This window comes from Coffea arabica, chromosome 10c (genome assembly GCF_036785885.1).
Source record: "Coffea arabica cultivar ET-39 chromosome 10c, Coffea Arabica ET-39 HiFi, whole genome shotgun sequence".
In the NCBI taxonomy this organism is placed as follows: domain Eukaryota; kingdom Viridiplantae; phylum Streptophyta; class Magnoliopsida; order Gentianales; family Rubiaceae; genus Coffea; species Coffea arabica.
In genome coordinates this window covers 2,181,640-2,205,415 of record NC_092329.1, presented here as the reverse complement: position 1 = coordinate 2,205,415, position 23,776 = coordinate 2,181,640, and the positions used below count along the sequence as shown (strand labels likewise).

The following is a 23,776-nucleotide window of genomic DNA, read 5'->3' as shown; positions in this document are numbered from 1 at the left end:
GGAAGTGAATGATAGAGGGATGGCGCGTTATTTAAAGCGCGCTACAGATTTGTTCTAACAGAGGAAAGTTTTTTTTTTCAAAAAAAAAAAAGAAAATAGAAAAAACAGAGGAAAGTGACGTACACAAACGCAAACACACATTCACACGGTAATTTTTCGGTGCGCGGGTGAAAAATGTTTACAAACACCAGTCTACCACAGGATTGGATTAAAGGTTTGAAAAATACACTACTGATATCATGTAATAATAAGGAAGAGAAAAAGGAGAGAAGAATGTAGGAAGAGAAAACAATTGGGGTGTCGGTGGCGGGGTCCACGCGTACAAAATTGACGGGCCACTGGCCTTTCCACATGCTCTTAATTTGTTTCCTTCTACTTGGTCCGATGGACTATGGAGGCTGGGGGTGGGGGTGGTGGTGGTGGTGGTGGACTCAAGAGGAAGGAGCCAGGAGTGAGCGAGTAAAACTTAAAATGGACACGGAGGGCGGTTTTGGGCACCAGCCACGGAGAATGCATGTGCTGAGTTGCAGGTGGGAGGTCCCACACCTTCCTCTTTAAAACCCAGCACGTACTTCTCACTTCCCAACTTCTCCCCTGATATATGTAATGATATGGCAAGCGCATCGGTGCAGTTGTGAAATCGTTATTAAAAAGCGGAGGTTGAATTAGAGACCTCATGCCCCCGGGTGCAGAGCGGCTGGCCGAGGGATGTCCTCTTCAGGGTCTTTGATCTCGTGGTCGACTCTCACTATGTATGTTAACAATCTCTGATTTTTTGGTGGGGCAGGAGCCAGAGTCTAGTGGAGGACTAGTCGGTTGCCAATACAGTCGGATACTTCATTGGAGGAAAAAAAAAAAAAAATTTAGAGACCTCATCACTGTTACCTAACCTAACCAAGAACGGAAAGATAAAATTACTCTCAAAATTTTTTATACTTAGTGGCGGGGTCAGGGTGGTTTAAAAAGTAGTACTTAGTACTTTATGATTTTAATAATAGGCACCTCTGTCTCAACAAATATGGCGGACATGAAGATGTTGGAATTTTAATAGTACTAATAAGGAGATCCAGAAGGGGCAGTAGAATCGATTTGTTAAAATTCCGTTCACGTGCAGGTAAAAAAAAGGATTTTTTGGTGAGCCTGGCGGCATGGTACTGGACTGGAGGGAGAATAATTTTGTGTCTTGTTAGTTTAATCATTTCGGTCCACAACCCTAATGAGTTAAGAAGGTTAAAACATGTTCACTATTATCGGTCTGGGGATGTAAAATCGTAATGGATCTTCTGTCCCACATCCTGTGCCACTCTCTGTCTCACTTTTTATTATATTGATATTTTTTCTATATAAACATCATGTTTTAATTCTTTTTTGTTTCTTTAAAATTCAATAACTATTAATAGCAAAAAAGAACTAAAATGTGATGTTTATCTAGGAGAAATAGCAATATAATAAAAAGTGAGACAAAAAATGGCACGGAATATGGGACAGAAAATCCGTTGCGCTATAAATATGTAAAAGTTATATTCGGTACCAGCAAATCAAATCATGTGACATGTCGGTCTGCTCTGATATGTGCCACCACTTCCCTTAAATTTTACTACTACTACTGTGGCCATAGTCTGCATCTGCATTGACTGCATGCATGCAACAAGTTCTGATATTTGATCTTCCTAATCTGCCAATTACGTATATTAGTATAAGCATTCAGAAGTTAAGGATATATGTTGCATTATTCTGGTATAATCCCATAATAATACCATGTGCCTTCATTGACCGGGCTCGGAGTTAAAAAAAAAGAAAAAAAAACCTCTGAAAAAGAAAAGAAAAAGAGAGAGAGAGAGAGTGTTGAGTGTCAAAAATTAAGTAGTAGTAGTAGTGCTGCGGCCCGCTTCCACTACTTAGAAAAAGAGGAATATAGTATACACACACAATTTCTATATATTTTCTAGTAGTGTATCACAAATCAAATGATTCTAGTCTACATTTTGACGTGGGAATACGGGTAGAAAAACAAAACAAAGACAGCTGTGGCCTGTGAACAAAATTCAAACGTGAAGGCTAAGGCAACAGCCACAGGGAGACCGGAGCGGCCCCTCCGCTCGCTGGGGCTGGGGCTGGCTGATTGGTTTTTTCATTTTTGAGGCAGCACGTGCCATGATTGCATCTCAATTCATGATTATTGATTAGCCGAAACCCCCATTAGACTTATGATATGAAGCCATTAACGCGGCAAATTGGGTCAAATTTGAACTGCAATATTCTAATTCCAACCGGATGTCGGTAGACTCCAACCACCAGCACGGGTCTAACACTGCTGGAAACATCTGGATCAAAGCCATTCTAGGACCCAGTTGGCGCGATTAGTGGCTTGACGGACACCTCACCTGACCCATTGGTATGATCAATGATGATAATTAAAAGCATCATCAATATGAGGGAATTCAATGGGTAGGAAGTAGGATCATTTCCAGAAAGGGATGGACAACATTTCATGCTAGTACCATATTGTATTAGTACAAGAGTTAAAAGGAAAAAGACCTAGGTTCTGCTTGGATAACATAAAAAAGTGCTGAATCTAAACTTTTTCAAACATTCATATGTTTTGAATGTTTGATAAATAAAAATCTACTTACTGAATTTGTGTGTATTTTTTTCAGCACAAGAATCCTAATTGAATGCTTAATTCTGATAAGAATCAATAGAATTACTTCAACTATCTTATAGTATCTATCAAATCTACTCTTGTTTGTTAATCATGTTTAAAATTCTTATCTAATTAAACAACCTCATATTTTCTATCTAATGATTTTTTATTTCTCTTTTCTCCCTTTTAAATGATTTTCACATCTTCTCCATACTCCTCATATAATATATTTCATCTTTTAAATTAATTTGATTTAAAATAAATATTATCATTTTCATACCTAACAATTTTAAGCTAATTAAATCATAGGTTTTATTTCTTTTTTTTTTTGGATGAAAAGATATAAGGACAAAATTATCAAATTTAACTTATTAAGCATTCAGTTATAAATGTTTATCAAACAGTATAAATAGGTTTAACATTAAAATTCATATATTTCTTTTCAGTACTTAAAATTCAGCAAATTAATTGTTTCAATATTCAGAATTCAAAATTCAGATTCAGTTTTATCAAACGAAACCCTAACTAGCAAACCTAACGTATTAACGAAGATACCCAGTGGTATTGCATTCCATTTCCACCCAATAGGTAGGGAAGTGAGAACCAAAAAAAAAAAGCATGGAATTTGCTGGCACGACAAGACGAAAAGTCTTTTAGCTGAATTTAGCTAGACGTTATGTTCAAGCATCAATGACCTCGGGCTCTACTCAATTAAACTTCCAAATTTGTTCGATTAACAGCGCTACATTTTTGCTGTGATCTGCCCGATGACGATTTAGGACGATCGGAATTTGCTGCATCAACAATGATGCCAAAAGTACACGAACAGAAGATCGCCGATCCCGAAATCTAATAATCTGATCCACAATCAAGTTATCCCCGTGTCACTCTTTTTTCCTTTTTTTGGCAGAAGCATCGAGCTTTAAATAGCCCATTACTCTTAACAGGAGTAGCAATTTATGACCAGTATGCAACCGAATCACACACACTACTTTGCATCTGGACCTTTTCCTATCCACTTCTTCACAATCTGACACTGCCGTAAATAATACAGGCTGTCATACGAGAAAATTGGTCCCATAAGGATTCAACTTTCAAGAGAGGGCCACCCAAAAAAAAAAAAAAAAGGACCAAGGAGAAGAAGAAAGGACAGCACGAAGTTGGACACCCCAAAAGAAAATGAAAAGCAAAACGTCTACCGACAATTTTGAGCCTCCTTTCTTTCTCACTATTCAACCTTGACTGCACTTGCATATGATCCAAGTTCAAATGGAGTTGAGACTTCTTCGGGTAGGATAATCGGTGAATTTCAAATCTAGGTATCTCACAGTAGGTCCACGTGTTTCCCCCCTCTATTGAAAATTTACAAATCTGAAATAATTTCTGAGTTAACAAAGTAATGTGTATCGTGTCACGAAAGAAAAAGTTGAAACCACAGAACTTCCAACTTCAGTAAAATTGAACTATTCTGCAAGGAGCCCTTAGAATCTGGTTTTGAACAGCTATAATTCGTCTTCAAATACGAAGATTTTGAACAAACTCACATACATCGGGGAAGGATCAAGAGTCGCGAACTATCTGACAATTTGCAGGCACTTGGCCAGCCAAATTGCAGAATGCAGTAGTCATTCTCAACCCTCCTTGACCAAGCTGTAGGGGCAACTTTAAACCCAATTAAATGGAAGAGCAAAACTGTGTATGATCGGCGAGCAATGTAACGCAAAAGGAAAGAGAAACACCAGAGATGCATCATAATTGAATTTGAGCAAAGAACCAAGCACCACAACGAAAAATTTTTATCTGATGCCACTCTCCAACTTTAGATGATCTAACACAGTGTCACTTAAACAGAGCAAAATAAGTTGTTCGTTTTCACTATAATTCATATTTCAGAGTAATTATAATTAGCCATTATCTGTGAACAACTGCTAGGCAAGACATAACTTGGTAGTTTGAACACCCGGTTTGAATGTAGAAATGCTGGCATAGTATTAATAGTCGCATACAGACCCCTATTCAGTTACCAAGTAAGAGGACGCTTGCCCAACATTCCTGGGGAGCTGAAAACTAGTCCACAAATAGAATCTAGGATAGACATGACTTGCAAGTTAGAACACTCAGCTTTAAGTATGAAAAAGCTGTCATAGCATCAATAGTTACATGAACTCTCAGTAACTCAAATGCAACATTTAGATTTACCCGTCCCTCAATTTGCTCAATGCTCTGGCATGTGGCAGAAGGGGATATGATTTGAATACAGAATTGCATCTATAGCTGTAAAGAATACACAATTGTATCAAAGGCCTATGTAGGACGGTAAACAATCGCTTATTTTGTTCAGTTCTTGCTTCTTCAGTGATATTGCATATACCACAATTAGAAGAAGAGAATAATAGCTTTTTCAGCAAGCTTCTTCCTAAATCCTATCATCCCATTACACGTTTATCCCATAATTCCATCTGCATAATGTCAAGCAAAACCTAATGCAGAATATATCTGATAATTAACCAATGACTGCCAGTTTTCACACGAACAGTTATGCAATAACTAGAAATGCATTTCAGGAACGTCCAGAAACCCACTCCACATCAGATTAAGTATCAATAGTCAACAGCACAAAACGTCACTTAAACCCTAAACCCAGATATGCGTAATGAAGAAGCAAAATCCGATTAGAAAAAAAAAATCCAAAGAAGAAAAAAAAAAGTCAAGAGCGACTCTATTTTAGTATGAAAAAGCATATTTACTGGTGTATTTGGCTTCAGTCTTCACCGAAGAGGAGGCGGAGCCTCGTAGTAAAAAGGCCAGAGGGGTCACGAGCAGCTTCAGCAAGGAGGCTTTGCTTGATGTGGTTCTTTCGATTAATCAGGCCCTCTTGCTCTTGTTTGAGAGCGGCAGCGTCTTCCTGGAGCTCGTGGAGGCGGTACTTTTGACCCAGCGATCTAACGCTCAATAGTAAGATTCCGGTCATCATGAACAACTGTATAAAGCTATGTTTTCTTTTCATGGCATTTGCTACGAGCCCGAGTGACTTCTTCGGGTATTGAGCGCCGGAGCTTGAAGGTGGCGCAGAGGGAGCCATGGCTGGCCGAAACTGATTGAGAGGCCCGCTGTTCTACCGTATCACTTTTCAGCTACAACAGCAGCGTACTACTAGTATTTTTCCGGATTTCCTCTGGAGGAAACACCCCTTTAAATTAATTGAATTGAGAGGCCCCGATGTTGTCTTCTCGTATTGCAAACGCATAAAACCCTAAGCCAACAGCAGCTCCGTTAAACGAGCCTAATTGAATCTGACTCGGATTGAGTTTGACGACCGCTTTTCGTACTTCACTCTCGTTGCTTTATTTTTTCCATACATCACTGTTAAATTTCTTAAATGCCAGCAAAAATTGAATCTTTTCTGAACATAATCTAACATTGAATCTTTTTAATCAGCTTAGGAGCTAATTAAGAAATGATTTTTAATCCAGCCTAATAAGGCTCAAGGATTAGATTCCTCTTCCAATAAAAAGTGTTGCCGTTAGCTAAACGCGATCGTTTGAAATCCAGCCAAGTAAAGTTCAAGGATTAAGATTTCTCTTCCAATAGGAAGTGTCAGCTAAACAAAAGAATATCGTTTGCTCTTCAACTACAAAAGAGTATCAAATCCAAATACTATTAGGTCTAAATACATGCTATATATGCAAATTTTGATATTCAAATTCAAATTGCGATGATGTGACGTGCATATAAACCTGTTAAGTAACGTCGTTCATATATAATAAGAAATGCTACAAAATTCCCGTGTCCCAATACAGATTATGGTCGTTTATGGAACCAGGCTCCTGTTAAAATGACAGCGTTGCTAATGGCTTTTCGAAGAGATCAAGCCTCCTTAGACATCACCCTGCAAGTTACCAGCATAAAACTCGAGCAAGCCAGTGAAAATCAACTTGATGATCAGATGAAGGGTGAAAACTCAAGGGCCGTGATGTTGGTTGAGCCTCAAAAAAGACGTATGCCAAATGCCACCACATCAGAAGTCCAAAGTTCCACATTGTTTGCTCTGAATACTATCTATTCCCTTCGCTTCTTTTGCATTCTTGCTCTGCTCATTATTAGCACCACGACTTCTCCCAATACCAAGCTTTGGTAAACCACGATTCAGTCCCTCTAGCAAGACACAAGCTTTACACCATTTCTGCAGATATTCGGAGCTATAGGGTCACATTCCAAGTGTTGTTCCCATCAAGCAAATAATACCATACTTAACAGCAGAAAATCAGATGATGGAACAGAGAACTGCTCCAAAAGGTAAATGTAATTAAGTCAGAAGTAAAAGAGACACAGCAGCTGCAATACATAAACAGTTTTTCATTTAAGAGGAGAGCATTTTCAAAAACATAGAATTCAGTTTGCTTCTTTTTTTTTGGTGGGGGGGGGGGGTTTGTGTTGGGGTGGGGTTTGGGGAGGAAAGCAAAAAAAAGGACAAGGCCAAATAGATACGACCTCCTACACTTAAAAATACCAAGTAAATACAAATTTTAGCACACATACCACTGGTTTACACATTACCTGGCTGGAAATGTAACCACAGCGTTCACAATTACCCTGCTCTGGCATTTTTGTTGAAGTGGAGATCCTAAAATCTTCACCTGATTTAATGATATCCAATATTGCTCTTGGTCTGCAAATCAACAGTTTTTTTTTTCATTTATTGTTATTATTCTTTCGTTTTGCTTAAAGAAAATCAACAGAGCAGTACCTGATCCTCTCTAGATCCTTGATAAATTCTCGAGCAAATCCACGGTAAGCATTTGGAGAGTAAATGCCTATAGTTCAAAAGGAGAGAACAAAAAACTAAGATTTGCAAAGTATCTAAAACATGAGACAGGAATCAACCAATTTAACTGAAAATCATTATTGGGGCAGGAAACAGTGCATGAATCTCAAAAACTTGGAACATATCCGTCTTGCAGACTAAGAGGTCATTAGAAGTGCAGATAAAATCAGTATGTTCCACAGCCCACTCAAAGATAGGAAAAGCTCTCATTTTCCAAAAGACTAGCCCGGCAAAGAGTCTGATCACAGTAACTTGCTCTGGGCAGTCCCTTAATCAAATAAAGAAAGACAGAGCTAATCTCTCACACACACAGAGAGATGGGCTGGGGGTAGAGCAAAATATTCTGAAAATAGAGATACTATCAATATAGAAAGGTTACATAACATAAAACACACTCACATTCAGTAGAGAAGTAGTCCAACCTTTTGAAATATGCATACGTGAGCTTTAGGTTAAGGTTTTGCAGCAGTAAAGAATAAAAATCATAAAGTAATGCATTTTCAAAGAATTAAAAGGAATCTGCACACAACAATAGAACACCAAGGATATATAACAATCTCTTTCTCATATGTGTATTTGAAAGGCTTGCATCTCGGTATGGGTCCATCTTCACCAGTTGTGATAGATGTGCATCTACTCAGTCTGCAGCATGAAGCACAGAACTGTGTTAATCAATCAAGAAAGAGAGGAAGAAGAAAATTTTTGTGGAGGGAGAGAAGGATACGTTAATGAATGGTTTGGCAGGTTTTAGGGATAAGGAAACAGTACCTGGCAATATCACCTCGCAGTATATTTAAGAGGACTGTTTCAGCAATATCATCTGCATTATGTCCTGTCACTAGTTTATCTACTTTCAACAATGTGGCACCTCGATCTAGGGCCTTGAAGACAAAGGCGAAAGCAAATTACAATCATCAGTTTATACAAGCTTAGTTCTTCGCAACAATGAAAATCAGCCAAACTTGCACAGAAGGAAATGAATTATGCATAATACTTGAGAGAAAAGTTAACTCCTCACCATGCGATTAAAGAGATTGAACATTTGTAACAGTTCACCAAGTCTAAGTGAAACATACAATTAGCATAGCTACGTAATTGATGTTTCCTAAAAACACATTCTTCAAAATATCCTGGCTAATCATGTTGAATTGCGAATTGCCACATATAGAACATTTATGTAACTTAACACATGTAGCATACATGCTGGTATCAATGAAACCTGAAGTTTATAGCAACTAATAGATAAGGAGTGTGATGAGTGTGAAACAAATAATAGATAAGGAGTGTCCAGTTAACCAACTATTTGCTTAGTTGCTGCAAGAAACAATTGATGCAGAGCAACTGATTTATCTACCAAACTGAGAATAACACTTCCATGATTACAATATATATATATATATAAATAATTTAAAGATGCTGCAGCAGCAAGACAAAATAAATAGCAGGCTACAGTTTCTTCCACCAAATTGGGCATGCATCTTGCTCCATGATAAGCCTATAGTTTATTATGTTGTAGCAGAACAGCCGACACTACCACATATACTAGAAAACTCCACAGTCCTCCTTTACAAATTAACACTCAACTTTATGCATGAAAATAAGTTACAACGGTTTTGGGTCCCCATGTTACATCAGACAGCACCAAAAAGAAATTATATTAGCTTTTATCAGAAGGTTCAAGTGACCGCATCTTTCCAGCTTGTTTATTAAATAAGCTTATCTCTATTACCTGGCGCCGGAAAACACCACAAAATGTGCAGTTATTCTTCAAACCTATCAGCTTTACTATCTCATCCATTGTCCAGCCATACAAATCCTTGTAGGAAACAACTTTAAGAGGAAGTCCGTACTGTACAAAGAAGGGAACAGCATATCAGATAAGAGAAACAGACAAGAAATCTAAATCTCCACAGCATCACAAAAGATATTAGTCCAATGCTTTCATAGACATAGACAACATCTATGTTGCTCGGAATCTCCACAGCATCACAAAAGATAGTAGTCCAATGCTTTCATAGTCATAGACAACGTCTATGTTGCTCAGACTCTGGTGCGGATGTAGGATAATTAGATCATTTAACACTAAAAACTTGGATACAGGGACATGTCTAGAACTCAGACACAGGGTCGTGGACATGGCACTATGATTGGATGGATAATTAGATCAAGGAAATTGGCCTTGCGTATGAAATGCTATTTTATACAATTAATTCTTTTAAAGGATGAAATGGGGTATGGTGAAGTATTAAAGTCACCTAAAAGTGACAGGCGTCTGGTGACCAACTAGCAAAACAAAAAATATGCACATTAGTTATCCAATCAATGCAGTGGTAACCTCTAACAAGTCACCAGTATGTCACTTTAAGAAATTTCTATTTTTCCTGTCATTCTCTCCGTCAACTGTGTTGAGTCCAACTGTGACTCTGAGTTCGAAGACTTCTTCGTTTTCCACAATCTAAAACCATCCTTATCCTCTCCATCTTCACCTCAATCCTCTTCCATTCTCAGCAATCCTCTTGAAGATCAAAGTATCGGCCTCCACAAAGATATAAGCATGGATGAATAGCAATTTTTTATGAAGCCATGCCTGAAACAGTCAACGCACCCAAAGCTTTCTGACTGCATCCGATACGGATCCTGCACCCACACCCATGCCGTGCCAACACAGGTGTGCCGGCCTGAACAGCAAGTCCAACCATGCCAATATAACTTTACCTCATTTCTCTAATGGAATATTTATTTGGCAAGTTTATATACTGGAAAGAACTCTAAAAAGGCACTTAGATTTACTTCGGTTGATGAAAAGCTGATGTGCTTATACTCACCAAGTAAATTTTGTTAATTGCATTATTAATCTGTTGAGTGAATCATGACATGATTCCATTAATTTCTATAAGACTTAATTAAGCTAGCAAGTTTCAAGAAGGCCCTTATAGCATGTAGGTATCAAAACCTGAATACTACTTTGCATGGATCTAGAAGACTGGTAAAATAACCAGTTAACTATTAGCTGTAATCAAAATTTGCTAGCATGAACAAGGAAGAACAATGGTCATTTTCACAAGATAAGTTTGCCTCCTAGTGCATAACCATGAAACCAAGTCTAAATAATTTAAACTAATAATTAAAAAAAAAAGCATTAACAAATCAACTGGGTGAAACTCATATATCACAAACAGCGTAAAAAATTCACAGCCAAGAAGAGCATAGAAAAGCACCAAACCTGAATTTCATTTCTTTTAACAGTTTCAAGAGAGTCATCACGGTACCCAGTGATGCCTTCATCAACCGACAAAAGGAATAAATCCAGGCCATAGTTGTGCCTGCGATTCAATTCTGATAATACATAAGCAAGCACCGTGGAATCTGCATAAACAAATGGGGAATGAAAAGAAAGAAACCAAATTCTAGCCAATGTAGCAGAGCAAAGGCTAGACACAATTACTTTTATATTAAAAAAAGGTTCAATAACATCTTGCAGACAAATATACATAAACTGGATTATGCAAGGAAAAAATTAAATACACCCTTTAATTTTGATAACTGCGTGTTCTCAATGTAGGATGATGCAAAACAAACAAATGTGCGAAACATTCTTCAATTAAACATTTTTTCAGGTAAGCGATTTCATCCCTTTTTCACAATTAAAATTCTGTAGCAATAGTATATTGTACAAAAATTACGAGAAAGCTTTAGAATCAACGTGCTATGCGCATGTCATACTGTATTGAACACCTCGACTTTGAAAACATCACAGATAAGAAGGGCATCAAAAAATTGTGAGACTAACGACAATTCACCTAATTGCCATGAGTGATAACAGTTCCAGCACCTAATGAACACTTAAAATAATTTATTCAAGCATCCATTGCAAAAGCAATATCCTCATGTTAATTACAAAGAAATAAAAACAAAAGTAGACAGCTTTAACAACATTGGCAAGGATGTCCAACCAGTTCACGAAAAAGTAGAAAAATAGAAGCAGCTAAAATTGACCTTTTCCACCAGAAGCTCCAATGGCTACGCGTTCACCAGGCTTGAAAAGCTGGTTATCCACTATTACGCCGTGAATTTCTTCTTCGAACACCGCATAGAAACACTCCCTGCATATCTTCACTCGAGCCAGAAAAAGGGAAAAAAGAAGGAAGGAGGAGGAGAAGAAGAAGAAAAATCAGAATCCAAAGACCAAAGATTGATCAAAGAGTGTGCGTGTGTGAAGTCTCGTACTTGTTCAAGGGTTTTGGGGCGTTTGAGGGCGGCGCGTCTCTGGTTACAGATGGTACAGAAGCGGCCTTTTGGGGGTTTAGCCGCCACCTCTTCGGCTTCCATTTTCTGATTATCCAGAAGATTCAATCAATCGGAGCTTCGTGGCAACCTGAGATGACGTCGTTTTTTCTAAGGTGTTCAAACTTTGATCAAAGCAATCCCCGTCCATCGGATTGAAGATCGGCTGCAACGACGTCGTTTCCTTAAGTTCTTTGATACTCTTGATCCAATTTTTTTTTTTTTTTTTTTTATTAAAAGTAATAAGGAGAACCCGAAGAAACTAAACCCCACATCAATTGGCAAAATTTTCAGAAAATTCTAAATTAAATTTAAAAACTGAATACTATTGATACTCGACAGTGTTAAATTTAAATTATATTTCACAAAAATTTTCAAGGTGTTAATTACTTATCAAAATCCTCCTTCAAAGTAGTTGACCTACACTTGCATCATTTGCTTTCTCATCAATACCTCAATACAAACAACTATGGATTAATATATTAAATAGCGACTTGATTATTTTTTATCTACACTTTTCGTTTCAAAATTCTCTTTTTTGTTCTGGCTTTTTGATTAAATAATTATTTAGAGTGCAAGGGTAACATTATCAATTTATGACCTTTCATGAAGACATTTGATCTTGTCCAGCTATTTGTCAAGGATGAAAAACCTCGGGAGGCTTCCAAAATTATCCCATCATGTAAAGAAAGAAGCAACAATTACTTAAATTGTGTTATCAATTAGGGAACGGGTTTATACAACGGATGGCAAAGAAGGGATCCAAGCAACTGCCAATCTCATCTTAGAGGTTCAGTCGCAAATTGAATCTAAATTCAGCACCAAAATGCCATTCCGGACGGGTAAATGCAAATTCCAGTAACTACTCTTTTTTTTTTTCTTTTCAACAATACTTGAAAATCAACTCTCTGAAAGGGGGGGACCCACTAAACTCCACTATCCAGGCAATGGCTAAATTCCAGTAACTACTCAATGATATCTTTAGTTGCATCTGGTGTTATAATCCAAAACGCCATTCTAGCAACACACCACCAAAAATAACTGTGTCCTGGAAAAGACTTGACTACTAAAAGCTCAGCACCACACAAAACGTAACATGAAAACTAGATGTATCAAACTCTCGCAGCAACTTATACAGAAATTAGTAAAAACCACTTAGTCCCAAAACAATGGGAACTCAAAACTTAACAGATAAAAGACCCCACTTCTAAATTTGTACAAACGGTCTGTGCTCCGGTTACAGGAAACTAAGCAACTGTCAAAGGGAGAATAATTTTGAGCAATACTGCCAAATATCGCGATAATACCTCAGAGCCTGGACAAAAAATGGATTACAGAGAGTATTGACAAAGACAAAACGAACCATGCTTGTGTGACCCTAGCCCTAGGGGCTACTTCTATCATCAAGTCGTCGCGAAATATCCTGCCGCAGCATCTCCATGAATTCCTGCAAGACCAAAATTAATGGTGAGCATGAATATCAGTTTTTTTTTAAACCACAAATTTGTAACATGGCTGCAGAAGCATACATTAGCAAGCCCCTCATCGCTGCATAATTCATTTACAACATTCCCCTGGACATTGTCACCTTCGCACAACTGTAAAGCATTTTCAACCATTGAGCGAAAAATTTCTCCTGGAGGACTTTGTTGTTCAATCCCTCGAGCCACTTGTTGGACGCCAACCTGATCCGGCTAAAAATGTATTTCAACACGATACAAATAAATATTAAAAAAATAAATGAATTGACCATAAAAAAATCCATGAAGATCAGTCAGCAATTACAATGTCAATAGTGGAAAATTTCTTCTGCAGGTTAAAACAATTTTCAGAATCACAATATTGAGGATAAAGAACCAAAAGAACAGTGAAATATAATAACAAAAAAATGAAAACCACCACAGATGGTTTAGAAGATTCATGAAGCGAGATACAGACAGAAAGTGCATTGAAAAGGCAATGCACCATACAGTAGACAAATGCACAAGATACTGAAGAATAAAATAATAATAATAATAATTTGGGGTCCGTTTCTAATTCTCCAGTATATTTAGAAGCTTAAAAGTTAACCATCAAAAGTTATCCATGTCCTCTACTTAAAAACTTGTCAAATGAGCCTACACTAACACCAAAGTCACCGGCTCTTGCGAGGTCTGGAAAAAGGATGCAAGGGTACAAAAATCAAATTGAACTCGAATGACTCATGAATTCTTACAAACAACTTCACTACCTCTACTTGGAAAGTTCCATGAACACGAGTATCTTCAAACCCACAGATATGAAATGAACACATACCTGAGAGTTTTCAACAGTTGACACAACATCCCTCGTTGATCTACTGCCCATGAGATCAGGCCCCATAGCAAGTGTTGGTTGGGGCCCAGTAGAAACACCACCAAGAGCATGAGAAACAATTGGCATCATTTGTTGCATCATTCTTGATAAATCAAAGCCACCACCTTGACATCCACCCAAGCTGGAGAACATGTTTCCAAGGTCATGGTTGTCAATCTGTTGAGCAATTTGATTGACTGTATTCTGCATGGCTGGGTTCTGAGTTAGTTGCTCCATAATGTTCCTCAAAGCATTTGGCGAACCTATACCAGTTTGCTGGGAAACACCTGCCAACAAACCATTCAAGGCAGGGCTTTGGAGAACCTGAGACATAGCATTGCCGATGTCAATCTGGCCATCAGCATTTTCTTCTGTAGGAGGTAGAGTGTCCACAACTACCCCAGCAGGTTGTGACAACTGCCCTGAAGCTTGAGTATTTCCATTGCTTCTAGCTGCAAGTGATGCAAGAGATTGCAAAACCTGTTGCCCCGCAATTCTAGGTTGTTCAGTCTGATTAGAAGTGACCAAAGAGCTACTACCACTGTTGCCTTGAGACCTTGATTGCCTACTTCGCCTCTGATTAAAATCAGGGTTGTAAGACATTATGCAGCACACATTCAAAATCAAATAGAAGTCGACAATATAAGATATCATATGCTGACAAAAATTTCATAGTTCAGTAAATACCCCTTGGTCAATCTATGCAAGTCTTATCCTATAGCATCTAGGAAACCTGGCAAGCTTTAGTGTAACCTTATCTTCTATCCTTTCTGATTATGTCCATGCTTTCTTTTGCGTGGAAAACTCCAGTTATCCTTTCCCTTATATTAACAGGCACATCAGTTACTTGAATGCAATTTATATCATTTTTGAAGTGTGCTACCTTCTGCTATACTGATCATTTCACACTGATTTCTATATTTCTCTAGTCAGTAGTCCACACATTTATCTTAACAAAATCCACCCTGTATAATAAAAATAGTTGAAAATATAATATGTGCAGAGCATAGTCAACTAAATTCTGCAGTTCCCATATCAAGAAGCTGACTGGATGATCTTAAAGGTGAACTAGAGAGGTATCAATATCCAGCTAAAAAAAAACCAAAATAACCACTTTATAACTTGGGTACCATCTGAAAAATAAGGGTCCACATTTGGAACCAAAGTGGAAGAGCTTCAGACAAGTGCTTTCATTCCAATGGCAAAAAGAGCAGTACAAATTTTATTCCACATCTAACATATCAACAGTAACCTACCTTAGGTTGCAAACTTCCAAGGCCCAACCCAAGAGGAGTAGTGGATGAACCACCAGGTGTATCCATGGCTTGACTGGAACTCGAAGCCCCTTCTGCAGTTACTACCACCGGGGTGCTTGATGGTTCATTAGAGCCCCCAAGTGAACTGCTGGAAGGTTCATATTTTGGGTTCACAGCAACACCACTATCCTTACTATTGCTAGGCTGGTGGCCAGAAGGCTGTGTCTGCAAGTCAAAAGTTGGTTAAGTCAATTATACCACGTAAAAAAAAAATATCAACTAAATCTTAACCAATTTTGCAAAACAGACCTCCTGATTTGTCGTGTTAGAAACACCAGGGAATGGTTGGCTAGTCTCCCCAAATCCATGGCCAGACGAGATATTATTCTGTTCATTGCTCCTACCTTCATCTCCAGCAGCAGCAGCACCAACAGCTCTCTCTTGAACAGTTGAACTCTCTACTTTTAAAGACGACAAATAAAGAAAAAAAGAAGCAGTGGAGCACACAATATGAGGAGAAATCCAATACACGTGATTTAACAAGAATATAAGTGAAGCAAACACATGCTATATCAGAACCCTGTCATCATATGAAACAAACACACCTGCTAAGGCCTGGTGTCCACCCCGAATATTGCCAACAAAATTTCTGATTTGTGAATTCACTTCCGATACAACTGTCGACAGTGGAAAAAGATCTGGAGGCAGTGAAACACCAACACTGGGTTCTAGGGTACCAGAGACAGCAACAACCGCAGGTCGTAATGGAACAGCTGTTGTGTTGACATTTGTGACACCATGAACTCGCGATTGAGCAGATTCACCAGAAGCAGTGCCATTGGCACGTTCGCCCGGAGTTCCTTCCCCATTGTTCGTCCTGGCTCCAACCCCAGAAACAAAAGGAGCTAGCGGTGTACCTGGTCACAAGTAGAAATTGAGCAAGTCTATTTAATGCATAATGTAATCGACACGTAAAAAAATAATGAAGAAACTTTACCCACATTTTCCATACCAGTGTGTATATGAATATTTACATGTCTTGAAATGTTCCCAATTCCAACAGGTCCGAAAGCCCCAGGATTTGATGGAGCTGAAGCAGAACTACCAAACAGGGAGCTGGTCTGAAGAGGAAATGGCTGCGAGGGAAAAAAAAAAAAGAATCACAGCTTAAAATCAATAATGCAACCAATAAAGATCTCTGAATTTGCTTAACTTTAACTGGGCACCCCTTGGAAGTTAAGAAGCCTATCTGGGAGCTAGACCAATTCATTTTTATGGTCTTTATTTGGGTATATTTCAGCAAGAACTCAGTTTTACGCCTTTCGGTCTTCTAGGAGTGATTGAAAAGTTTCGTTGCATTTTTTTTCTTTTTCACCCAATTCCTTTCTGCATTAGAAATCCTCAAAATGCTAAATGTGCTATTATATACTTCTGCATTGGAAAACACAGAAAAGAAGTCGAGAAATGGTGTATAAACACCCCAGATAGGGTTCAACAAGAAATTATGAAATAACCAACATTAAATATGTCCATAAAGTTTCTAACATACCTGAACCATGATAGGGTTAGGACCTGAAGGAGATACGTAAACTGCAGGTCCAGCATTGACAGAAGATTCAGCCTGCGACGAACTAAAAAATGTAAATATCACAAATCTAAGAGCGTGGAATTACCAAAAGAAAACAAAAAGCCACACCGGAGATTGTCCCATTCGCAGAGTCAACATTGTTCTCCCAATCTCTAGAAGAAGAGCACCTATGTGCTGCATTGCAAGGCCTACTTGTGCTGACTCAGTCTGAATTTGTCCCCTTATTGTTGGATCATTAGAACCTGCTTCCTGCTCCAAGCGCCCTGCAACATGCTACATAGTTGCAGCAGGTTATAAACAACGGAAATATCAGAAATTAGAGTGACATGCAGCAAGAATGTGAACTTTATTGGCGAACAAAACAAGTGAAAAATATTATGGTGCTCTGTGAAATGATACAGATGTTTCGTGGGCAAGAATGCACCAAGGTCCTGTATGCAGACAGATACCTAGACAACTCAAATGATACAGGTTTACAAAACACATGATTTTCCCCCACGGGAATCATGTTTAAGTGCTCTACACTCTTTTGTCTCTAGCGCAACTGACAGAGTTACATGAATTCTGATTGCCATTCATACCTAATTTTCACATATTGACAAATTGGAACAATTATGACATTTCATCATAGTTTCCAAAATGTTGAGACAAAAGAAACAGATGCAAGAGAAGTTCCTAATATCAATGACACTAGGCATCGGACATCATCAAACAGGAGTCTTGGAGGTGTTTTGTTCAAAAAGCAATAATACAAATAGATGAACAAACATTCGCATCAATAATAGCATGGACCACTCCATCATCCCATCCCCCTTAAACATAATGTAGTAGCTGAAACAATAATAACAATAATGTAGTAGCTGAAACAATAATAACAATAATGTAGTAGCTGAAACAATAATAACAATAATGTAGTAGCTGAAACAATAATAACAATAATGTAGTAGCTGAAACAATAATAACAACTGCAGCTGATTAATTACTGAGTTGACAAAGTTGCTGAGTCAAGTAAGCACATGCAATTCAAAGATACAAAAAAGAGTGCGATAAATAAGCATCGTATTAAGAATTTCAAGAATTTCAATGACAACAATAATCCTAAAGCCGCCTTATTATCCAGAACAATAAAATGAAATTGCACTAGATCATACAGATAATGCCGCTACAGCATGACCACCAAGAAGATGCTGGGCATGCCGCAAGACATTGCTCAACGCCTCTGGTGTTGGAACACCGCGAGTGGTTGAAGGCAGTTGAGTTGTGCGTGGATCACCGGTGATATTAGGTGATTGGCTAGGCTGATATCCTGTTAAAAAAAATTCCGAATAAGTTACGAAGACACATGAGCAGAATCAGATCCAGATGGCAAGAATGCTAAATTTATTACCCTGCTGTGACATCCCCTGCTCCAGGCGATTTACAAACTCATAAATTGTGTTCAGAGAATCAGGAATCGGCTAGCATAAAGAAGAGAAAAATAAGTTAAAATCTGAGCGAAAGGAACTCCGGAAAAAAAGTTAGGGTAACATATTTAATGCAAAATACCATATTGAGTGAAGGAAGAGCAACAGCAGCACCAAGGGGAATTTGCACAGCATGAGGCATAGGTTGACTATTAAATGATTGCCCAGGCTGTGACTGGTTTCCCCCCTGATTTTGGTGGCCAGCATCATTTCTTACTACTCCTGTTGCACTCCTCTGGGGGACCTGATGGCAAAGAATTGAGTGTACACAAACAAATCCACAACTATATGAATCAGTTTTGTATCATGATCACCAATCCAAATGTAACATCAGGAGGGCTAACGTTTCACAACCCATTAACGCCTGATTAGAGTGACATATGGCATCCAACTCTTTACGGTAAATAATACTAAAATTCTTAAAATCAGATGAAGGTAACAACTAGATTGGTGGATGCCAACCAAAAAATAAAATACCTTCCCAGTTCCCCTTCAACAAAAGGGAAAGCATATAATGCATGAAGGACATGCGTCATCAGAAAAGGAAAAAGACTTTGAAGATTCTCAATCAAGATTCAGCTCAGCAACTGTCAGAGCTACGGTCTGAGATCCTACATAACTTGATTGGGGGTGAATTTGCTATTAACTGAGATTTGTCCTAATTATGATGATAATTGTGGCTAAATTGAGGCAATATCACCAATCAACTTTTCCTAAAATAACAAGTCTTACCTTTAAATTTCTTGCCCCAGTATGTTACAGTAGCCTCCCAAAGTTGAAGTACTCAAGGGGAATTTGTAAGAAATCAAAAAGATATCATGTTGACACCAAACTAGATAAAGCTCACTAACTTTATGCAATACCTCTAAGGCAATTAGTGTTATTCTATAGAAAAAAGAGCACAGGCCATTAGAAGTTACAATAAAACATTAAAAAGGTGAACATAATTTATCTTTTAGATTATCATTCTCCATTTAAATGTCTTACTATAGCAATATTTTTTTCTGGTTTTTCATCCATTCAATAAGCTCCTCTGTATCTAGGATATAGCGAAATATAGGCCATTTTGTAGTACTATCACTAATATAGTTTTTGCTCAAGTCCCTTACAAAGTGATATCAGGTAACCATAGTTAAGTAATATCAGTTTCAGTTATGAGTCTTAATTCTTCAAAAACTGAAAACAGAAAATAGTAGAAAAGGTAGATGTTGAAACTAATAACTATTACTATCTTATCAGAGCAGTACAGTTCAACTTAGGAGGAATCTGTCCACGATTTTGAGATCATTCTAGAGATTGTATAACATATACAGATAGGATTTCATAACAAGAATTCCCATAAGGATTTCCACGATTATTCTTCTTTCTTAAGATTGTTAGCGAAACTGAAGTCAACATAAGAAGCCCCAATACTCAGTAACCAAGAACAGGCTTAAACTCATATAAACATAATAACCATGTTTAACAAACAAGAAATGCACCAGTATCAGTCATGGTTAATCAGCATATAACAAAAATCAGTGCAAAGAAGAATAAAAAGGAGAACAGCAAGATAGTACAAATAAAGACCATGTCCATAATAGTCCAAAGTGCAATAAGAACTGTGCAAATTGAGCTTCCAAGCAATATTAAACTAACATTTATCACAAACGTACAATTTAGGCAGGGAGAATCAGAATAAAGGAGTTTCACATGGACAATATGCAAGAAATAGCACTAACATATGTAAGATGCTTATTGCTAAAATGACGAGAATCAAGACATGATCTTTTGTTAGTCTTCAGTTCTACAACACAACAGCATGATCACTGAAAACAGAGGCAGAACTAAGGTCATGATACTTCCACCTCCATAAACTTGGAAGAGCTACTACAGGCAATTTATTCTCTGCATATCTAAGGGCTTCTTCCCTCGTAAATATCTTAGGTAAGGTAATACTAGGGAATACAAAGCAATTCTGTAAATCTAATAACTAAACCATTGTAAATGCTGAAAATCGGAATGCCCATCCACAGAGACAATTTTGGATAGCAAAGAGGAGAGAATCAAGAAATCCATCAAAGACTGAACTCACCTGCACGCTAGGTTGTGTACCAGGCTGACCTCCAATTCCAATGGAGTTTAAGACAGCCCCAATGACCTAAGAAAACAAAGCAACAAGAATTAGAAGCATATATCCCTATAAATGCAAATAACCAACCTAAAACATAATAAAATCCATTCATAGAAGTTGACAGCCTCGCACCCGACTCAGATCTGACCCGACATTTTCACCTTGTTCACCAACATTGAATGTCCCCAAAACAACACTATGTGAAATTTGTCCCATACGATTGCGTGAGCCACCAGGACCACCAGGTTCTTGTCCTGAAACATTTTAAGCTTGCAGACATAAGAAACAGTAATGTTATAGGATAACCATTGAAACTCAGAGATGAAAAGCATGAAAATTTACCAACTCTTCCAGTGTTTGTTCTTGTATTTCCATTATCCGAACTAGACGAAGGTTGCTGCTGAGTAGCCTGTCTCTCAACTAAATGTAGCGTATGTCCATTTTCAACATCTATAGCAGAATCAAGGTTTAACACAACCACATTTGCCAAGATGCAGCTCCAATGTGCAGACACATCTTAGCTTCTAGATTCAGTCAAGTGGTGTTACTATGCTTATGACCACTTGCAAATCACTAATATCTAGATACTTCAGAAAATTAAATCATAGCTGCAAGGAACAATACAAATTGAAAATTTAACCCTGTTGTAGCAGCAGCAACTTTCAGGCAAGGTTAATAAACCCCAGTGACAACTAGTTGACAGGATAAAAAGCTTAATGAGAAGAAGACTAGCTAAAATCACATCCCTGAGACAAATAAGACTCCCAAAGCAGTCCCTGCCAAAATATGTCATACTAACCAAGCATTAACAATTATCCAAGATTGAAAAAAATACTAGTCAATGGATCAAACTTAATTTTACACTAATTTCTTCAAGGTGAGTTGAATAAGATTCGAAGAAATATAAACAAAAGCAGCATCCTTTATAGAGGTTGAATGATAATGCAATGAATTGCACGGTCATCAAGAAGTACAATTAATAAAACTTCCATTTTATAGCTTCAAGAATATATCTCTGCATATGAGTATATGGGAAATGTCAATTCAAAATGTGAATGCTTTAAATGTTTGTAGTATCAAATTGAAGCACAAAAACAACTTAGCATAGCACTATAAAGAATTTGAGAATTCCTTCTAACCAAAAGCACATGAAGATATGCAGAAAGGTGACCCCAAATGGCTAGATTCTTGTTGCCCATCAACTTGATGTCATGTTTTATAACAAGAAAGAGCATAATTTCTTCTTTTTTTCCCCTCTATTTTCGGGCATATGCATCACAGCTTTCCATAGAAAGGATACAATATTCAGAAAGAAGATGATCATCCTTCAAGACCTTGCCCCTAAAAATAAGTCGTTGCTGCTCAACAGGAACACCAATTTGACTAGCTATTTTCTCCTTCAATGCTGAAACTGGCATCTGGAACAATACAAGCCTCAAACATCTTACCCAGTAACAAAGTACTTTTTAAGCTAAAATTAATCAAAAATATATCAGAAACATGACAGATAAAACTTTGAAGTGACTACCTCAAAGAATCCATTTACTAGGTTATGCACCAATCATGATTTTGCAAACTGAATTAAGTCATTCAAAAAAATAAAAAATAAAAAAAACTGTACTACAATGCAAATCGAACTGAACTACAATGCTTAAGGCCAATTTTCTAACCAAATATATAAAGAACTAATCTTGATAATGACATGTATAGAGCACAAACACAACATACATCCTTGTCTGCGTGAAAGCTGTAAATCTGGGAGTCAAGAGTCTTGATGTTCAGCTCCACAGTTGATTCAGGACTTCCACCGGAAACATTACTCGTGCTTGACCCTTCAATGGGTTGATGATCCGCCATGTGATTTTCAGAAGAAACAACTGTACACAACAATATCAGATGCACACAATCAGAAACAAGAAACAGTACACAAAACGAACTTGAACTAAACAGGAGGGTTTTTTAATTAGAACAAAAAGAAAAGAAAAGAAAATAAATGCATCTATCTAAATGGATTAAGACATTTGCATGAGAACATACCATAAATGTAAGATAAAAAAAAGAATATGTTAATCTCTTAGAAATGAGTGCCACCTTTATCGAAACATAGATGATGCCATGCCACACAAACGTTTTCTGCTAAATAAAACTTGGAGTAACATCATGCTGCAGTCATTTATGATGAATTACCGAATTGTTTCAAGATTTTTCTCAAGCACCCACAGTGACGACATGATCATTTTCTTGGCATATGTCATAAACTTCTGGTGGGACTTAGCAGTCCAACAAGCCACAATAATCGGAAAGAGGAGTCCCTCCTAATAAGTATGGAATTGCAAGCTAAAAAACCCTTACTTCTTTCATCTTCTATCATCTTATAAATGTGCAATGCACTCGACAAACACAAACAACAATCTACATTTCCTACAGCCAACATAGATAAGAAACCTCCTTTAAGAATAAGCACCAAACTCCAAGCTACAATACCCACAGATTACAGCATCTTTTACCATCTTCTAAATGTGCAAAATCCATACTTCCATTGATTAGACCATCAAATCGTCAAGCCCAAACAAGAAAACGTCCACATTTATCTAAACGTTAGAAATCACAAAGGAAAAAGAGTTCCTTTTTTGTTAGCCACACTAGTGTCAAGGGATAAAACTGTTCCAACCGTAATTTGCGTCTTTAAGAAACACCATAATCTGCATCTTTGAGCTCATCTTTCACGTTTTAATCTTTCCAATTATTCAAGAAGCAACGGAATTTACTTAGGGTTCCCAAAAAGAAAAAACAAATCCAAATGTACAATACTTGGAAAAGGGTTACGTTAATATTCCCAAATAGGGAAAAGAGAAAGAAAGAATTTAAAACGACAAAAGCAGTAAGGTTGATCAAACCTTAAAGATGCGAGAAAGCAATGATCGGAGAGTGAAGCAGAGCAAGGCCGTGATAATTTGGCACGATCGTCGGATAGCCGAGAAAGGTTGTACGCTGACGACTTGGGCGAGAAGAAAATAAAAGACTATCTGAATCCAGAAAGAAACCTGAATTAAATTTTATTTCTAGTTATATATTTTTGGACCGCCTTGCTGGGTTCTCTCCTGAGATGGATGCAGTAAACGTTTTCCACTTTCCAGAAGGATCTAGATTCCACCAGATTGGGGATTAGTGGAGTACTACAGTAGTTTTTACCTTTTGTTCTGAAAATGGGTCAAGTCTGGCTGAACCCACATTTATTTTTGCTTTGGCTGAAAATGGTGGTAATTTTC

At 37.6% G+C, this 23,776-nt stretch overlaps 3 protein-coding genes across 9 annotated transcripts; all 3 read right to left on the bottom strand.

The window, feature by feature from the left end:
- Nucleotides 1-5,213: 5,213 nt before the first annotated feature.
- On the bottom strand, nucleotides 5,214-5,876 carry LOC113712273 (uncharacterized). Its single transcript, XM_027235610.2, has one exon. The coding sequence runs from the start codon at nucleotides 5,724-5,726 to the stop codon at nucleotides 5,406-5,408; it is 321 nt and encodes a 106-aa protein (XP_027091411.1). The 5' UTR covers nucleotides 5,727-5,876; the 3' UTR covers nucleotides 5,214-5,405.
- Nucleotides 5,877-6,246: 370 nt separating this feature from the next.
- On the bottom strand, nucleotides 6,247-11,918 carry LOC140003959 (cytoplasmic tRNA 2-thiolation protein 1). 4 transcript variants are annotated; one of them, XM_072068911.1, is made up of 11 exons: nucleotides 11,697-11,836; nucleotides 11,466-11,580; nucleotides 10,693-10,835; nucleotides 10,075-10,147; nucleotides 9,199-9,318; nucleotides 8,238-8,350; nucleotides 8,019-8,111; nucleotides 7,869-7,909; nucleotides 7,392-7,458; nucleotides 7,184-7,313; nucleotides 6,500-6,827 (listed from the first exon to the last, which is right to left on the bottom strand). In XM_072068911.1, the coding sequence occupies exons 3-11, from the start codon at nucleotides 10,782-10,784 to the stop codon at nucleotides 6,663-6,665; spliced, it is 894 nt and encodes a 297-aa protein (XP_071925012.1). In that variant the 5' UTR covers nucleotides 10,785-10,835; nucleotides 11,466-11,580; nucleotides 11,697-11,836; the 3' UTR covers nucleotides 6,500-6,662. The 4 variants fall into 4 exon arrangements, with proteins under 4 accessions (XP_071925011.1, XP_071925010.1, XP_071925009.1 ...); XM_072068910.1 differs by lacking the exon at nucleotides 10,075-10,147 and having other exon boundaries at nucleotides 6,247-6,928; nucleotides 7,202-7,313; nucleotides 11,697-11,918; XM_072068909.1 differs by lacking the exon at nucleotides 10,075-10,147 and having other exon boundaries at nucleotides 6,247-6,827; nucleotides 7,202-7,313; nucleotides 11,697-11,915.
- A 927-nt stretch (nucleotides 11,919-12,845) lies between these two features.
- On the bottom strand, nucleotides 12,846-23,715 carry LOC140016035 (uncharacterized). 4 transcript variants are annotated; one of them, XM_072068904.1, is made up of 18 exons: nucleotides 23,405-23,715; nucleotides 22,236-22,384; nucleotides 21,808-21,925; nucleotides 20,850-20,957; nucleotides 20,640-20,761; nucleotides 20,469-20,534; nucleotides 18,477-18,638; nucleotides 18,319-18,388; nucleotides 18,083-18,237; nucleotides 17,040-17,204; nucleotides 16,893-16,964; nucleotides 16,356-16,479; nucleotides 15,949-16,260; nucleotides 15,653-15,804; nucleotides 15,344-15,568; nucleotides 14,049-14,663; nucleotides 13,283-13,447; nucleotides 12,846-13,200 (listed from the first exon to the last, which is right to left on the bottom strand). In XM_072068904.1, the coding sequence occupies exons 2-18, from the start codon at nucleotides 22,362-22,364 to the stop codon at nucleotides 13,138-13,140; spliced, it is 2,823 nt and encodes a 940-aa protein (XP_071925005.1). In that variant the 5' UTR covers nucleotides 22,365-22,384; nucleotides 23,405-23,715; the 3' UTR covers nucleotides 12,846-13,137. The 4 variants fall into 4 exon arrangements, with proteins under 4 accessions (XP_071925005.1, XP_071925007.1, XP_071925006.1 ...); XM_072068906.1 differs by having other exon boundaries at nucleotides 13,283-13,438; XM_072068905.1 differs by having other exon boundaries at nucleotides 15,653-15,801.
- Nucleotides 23,716-23,776: the final 61 nt, after the last annotated feature.

Excerpts from the sequence above, each read along its gene's own strand:
- LOC113712273 (XM_027235610.2), bottom strand. The coding sequence starts at position 5,726 with ATGGCTCCCTCTGCGCCACCTTCAAGCTCCGGCGCTCAATACCCGAAG.
- LOC140003959 (XM_072068908.1), bottom strand. The coding sequence starts at position 11,798 with ATGGAAGCCGAAGAGGTGGCGGCTAAACCCCCAAAAGGCCGCTTCTGT. Across the intron at positions 11,581-11,696 it reads GCCCCAAAACCCTTGAACAA|ATATGCAGGGAGTGTTTCTA; the intron begins GTACGAGACTTC and ends GCTCGAGTGAAG. Across the intron at positions 8,351-9,198 it reads GTGGTGTTTTCCGGCGCCAG|GCCCTAGATCGAGGTGCCAC; the intron begins GTAATAGAGATA and ends TTTGTCTTCAAG.
- LOC140016035 (XM_072068904.1), bottom strand. The coding sequence starts at position 22,364 with ATGGCGGATCATCAACCCATTGAAGGGTCAAGCACGAGTAATGTTTCC. Across the intron at positions 20,958-21,807 it reads TCATCTTCTTTCTGAATATT|ATGTTGAAAATGGACATACG; the intron begins GTATCCTTTCTA and ends ATTCTGCTATAG. Across the intron at positions 15,569-15,652 it reads CTAACACGACAAATCAGGAG|ACACAGCCTTCTGGCCACCA; the intron begins GTCTGTTTTGCA and ends TTTGACTTGCAG.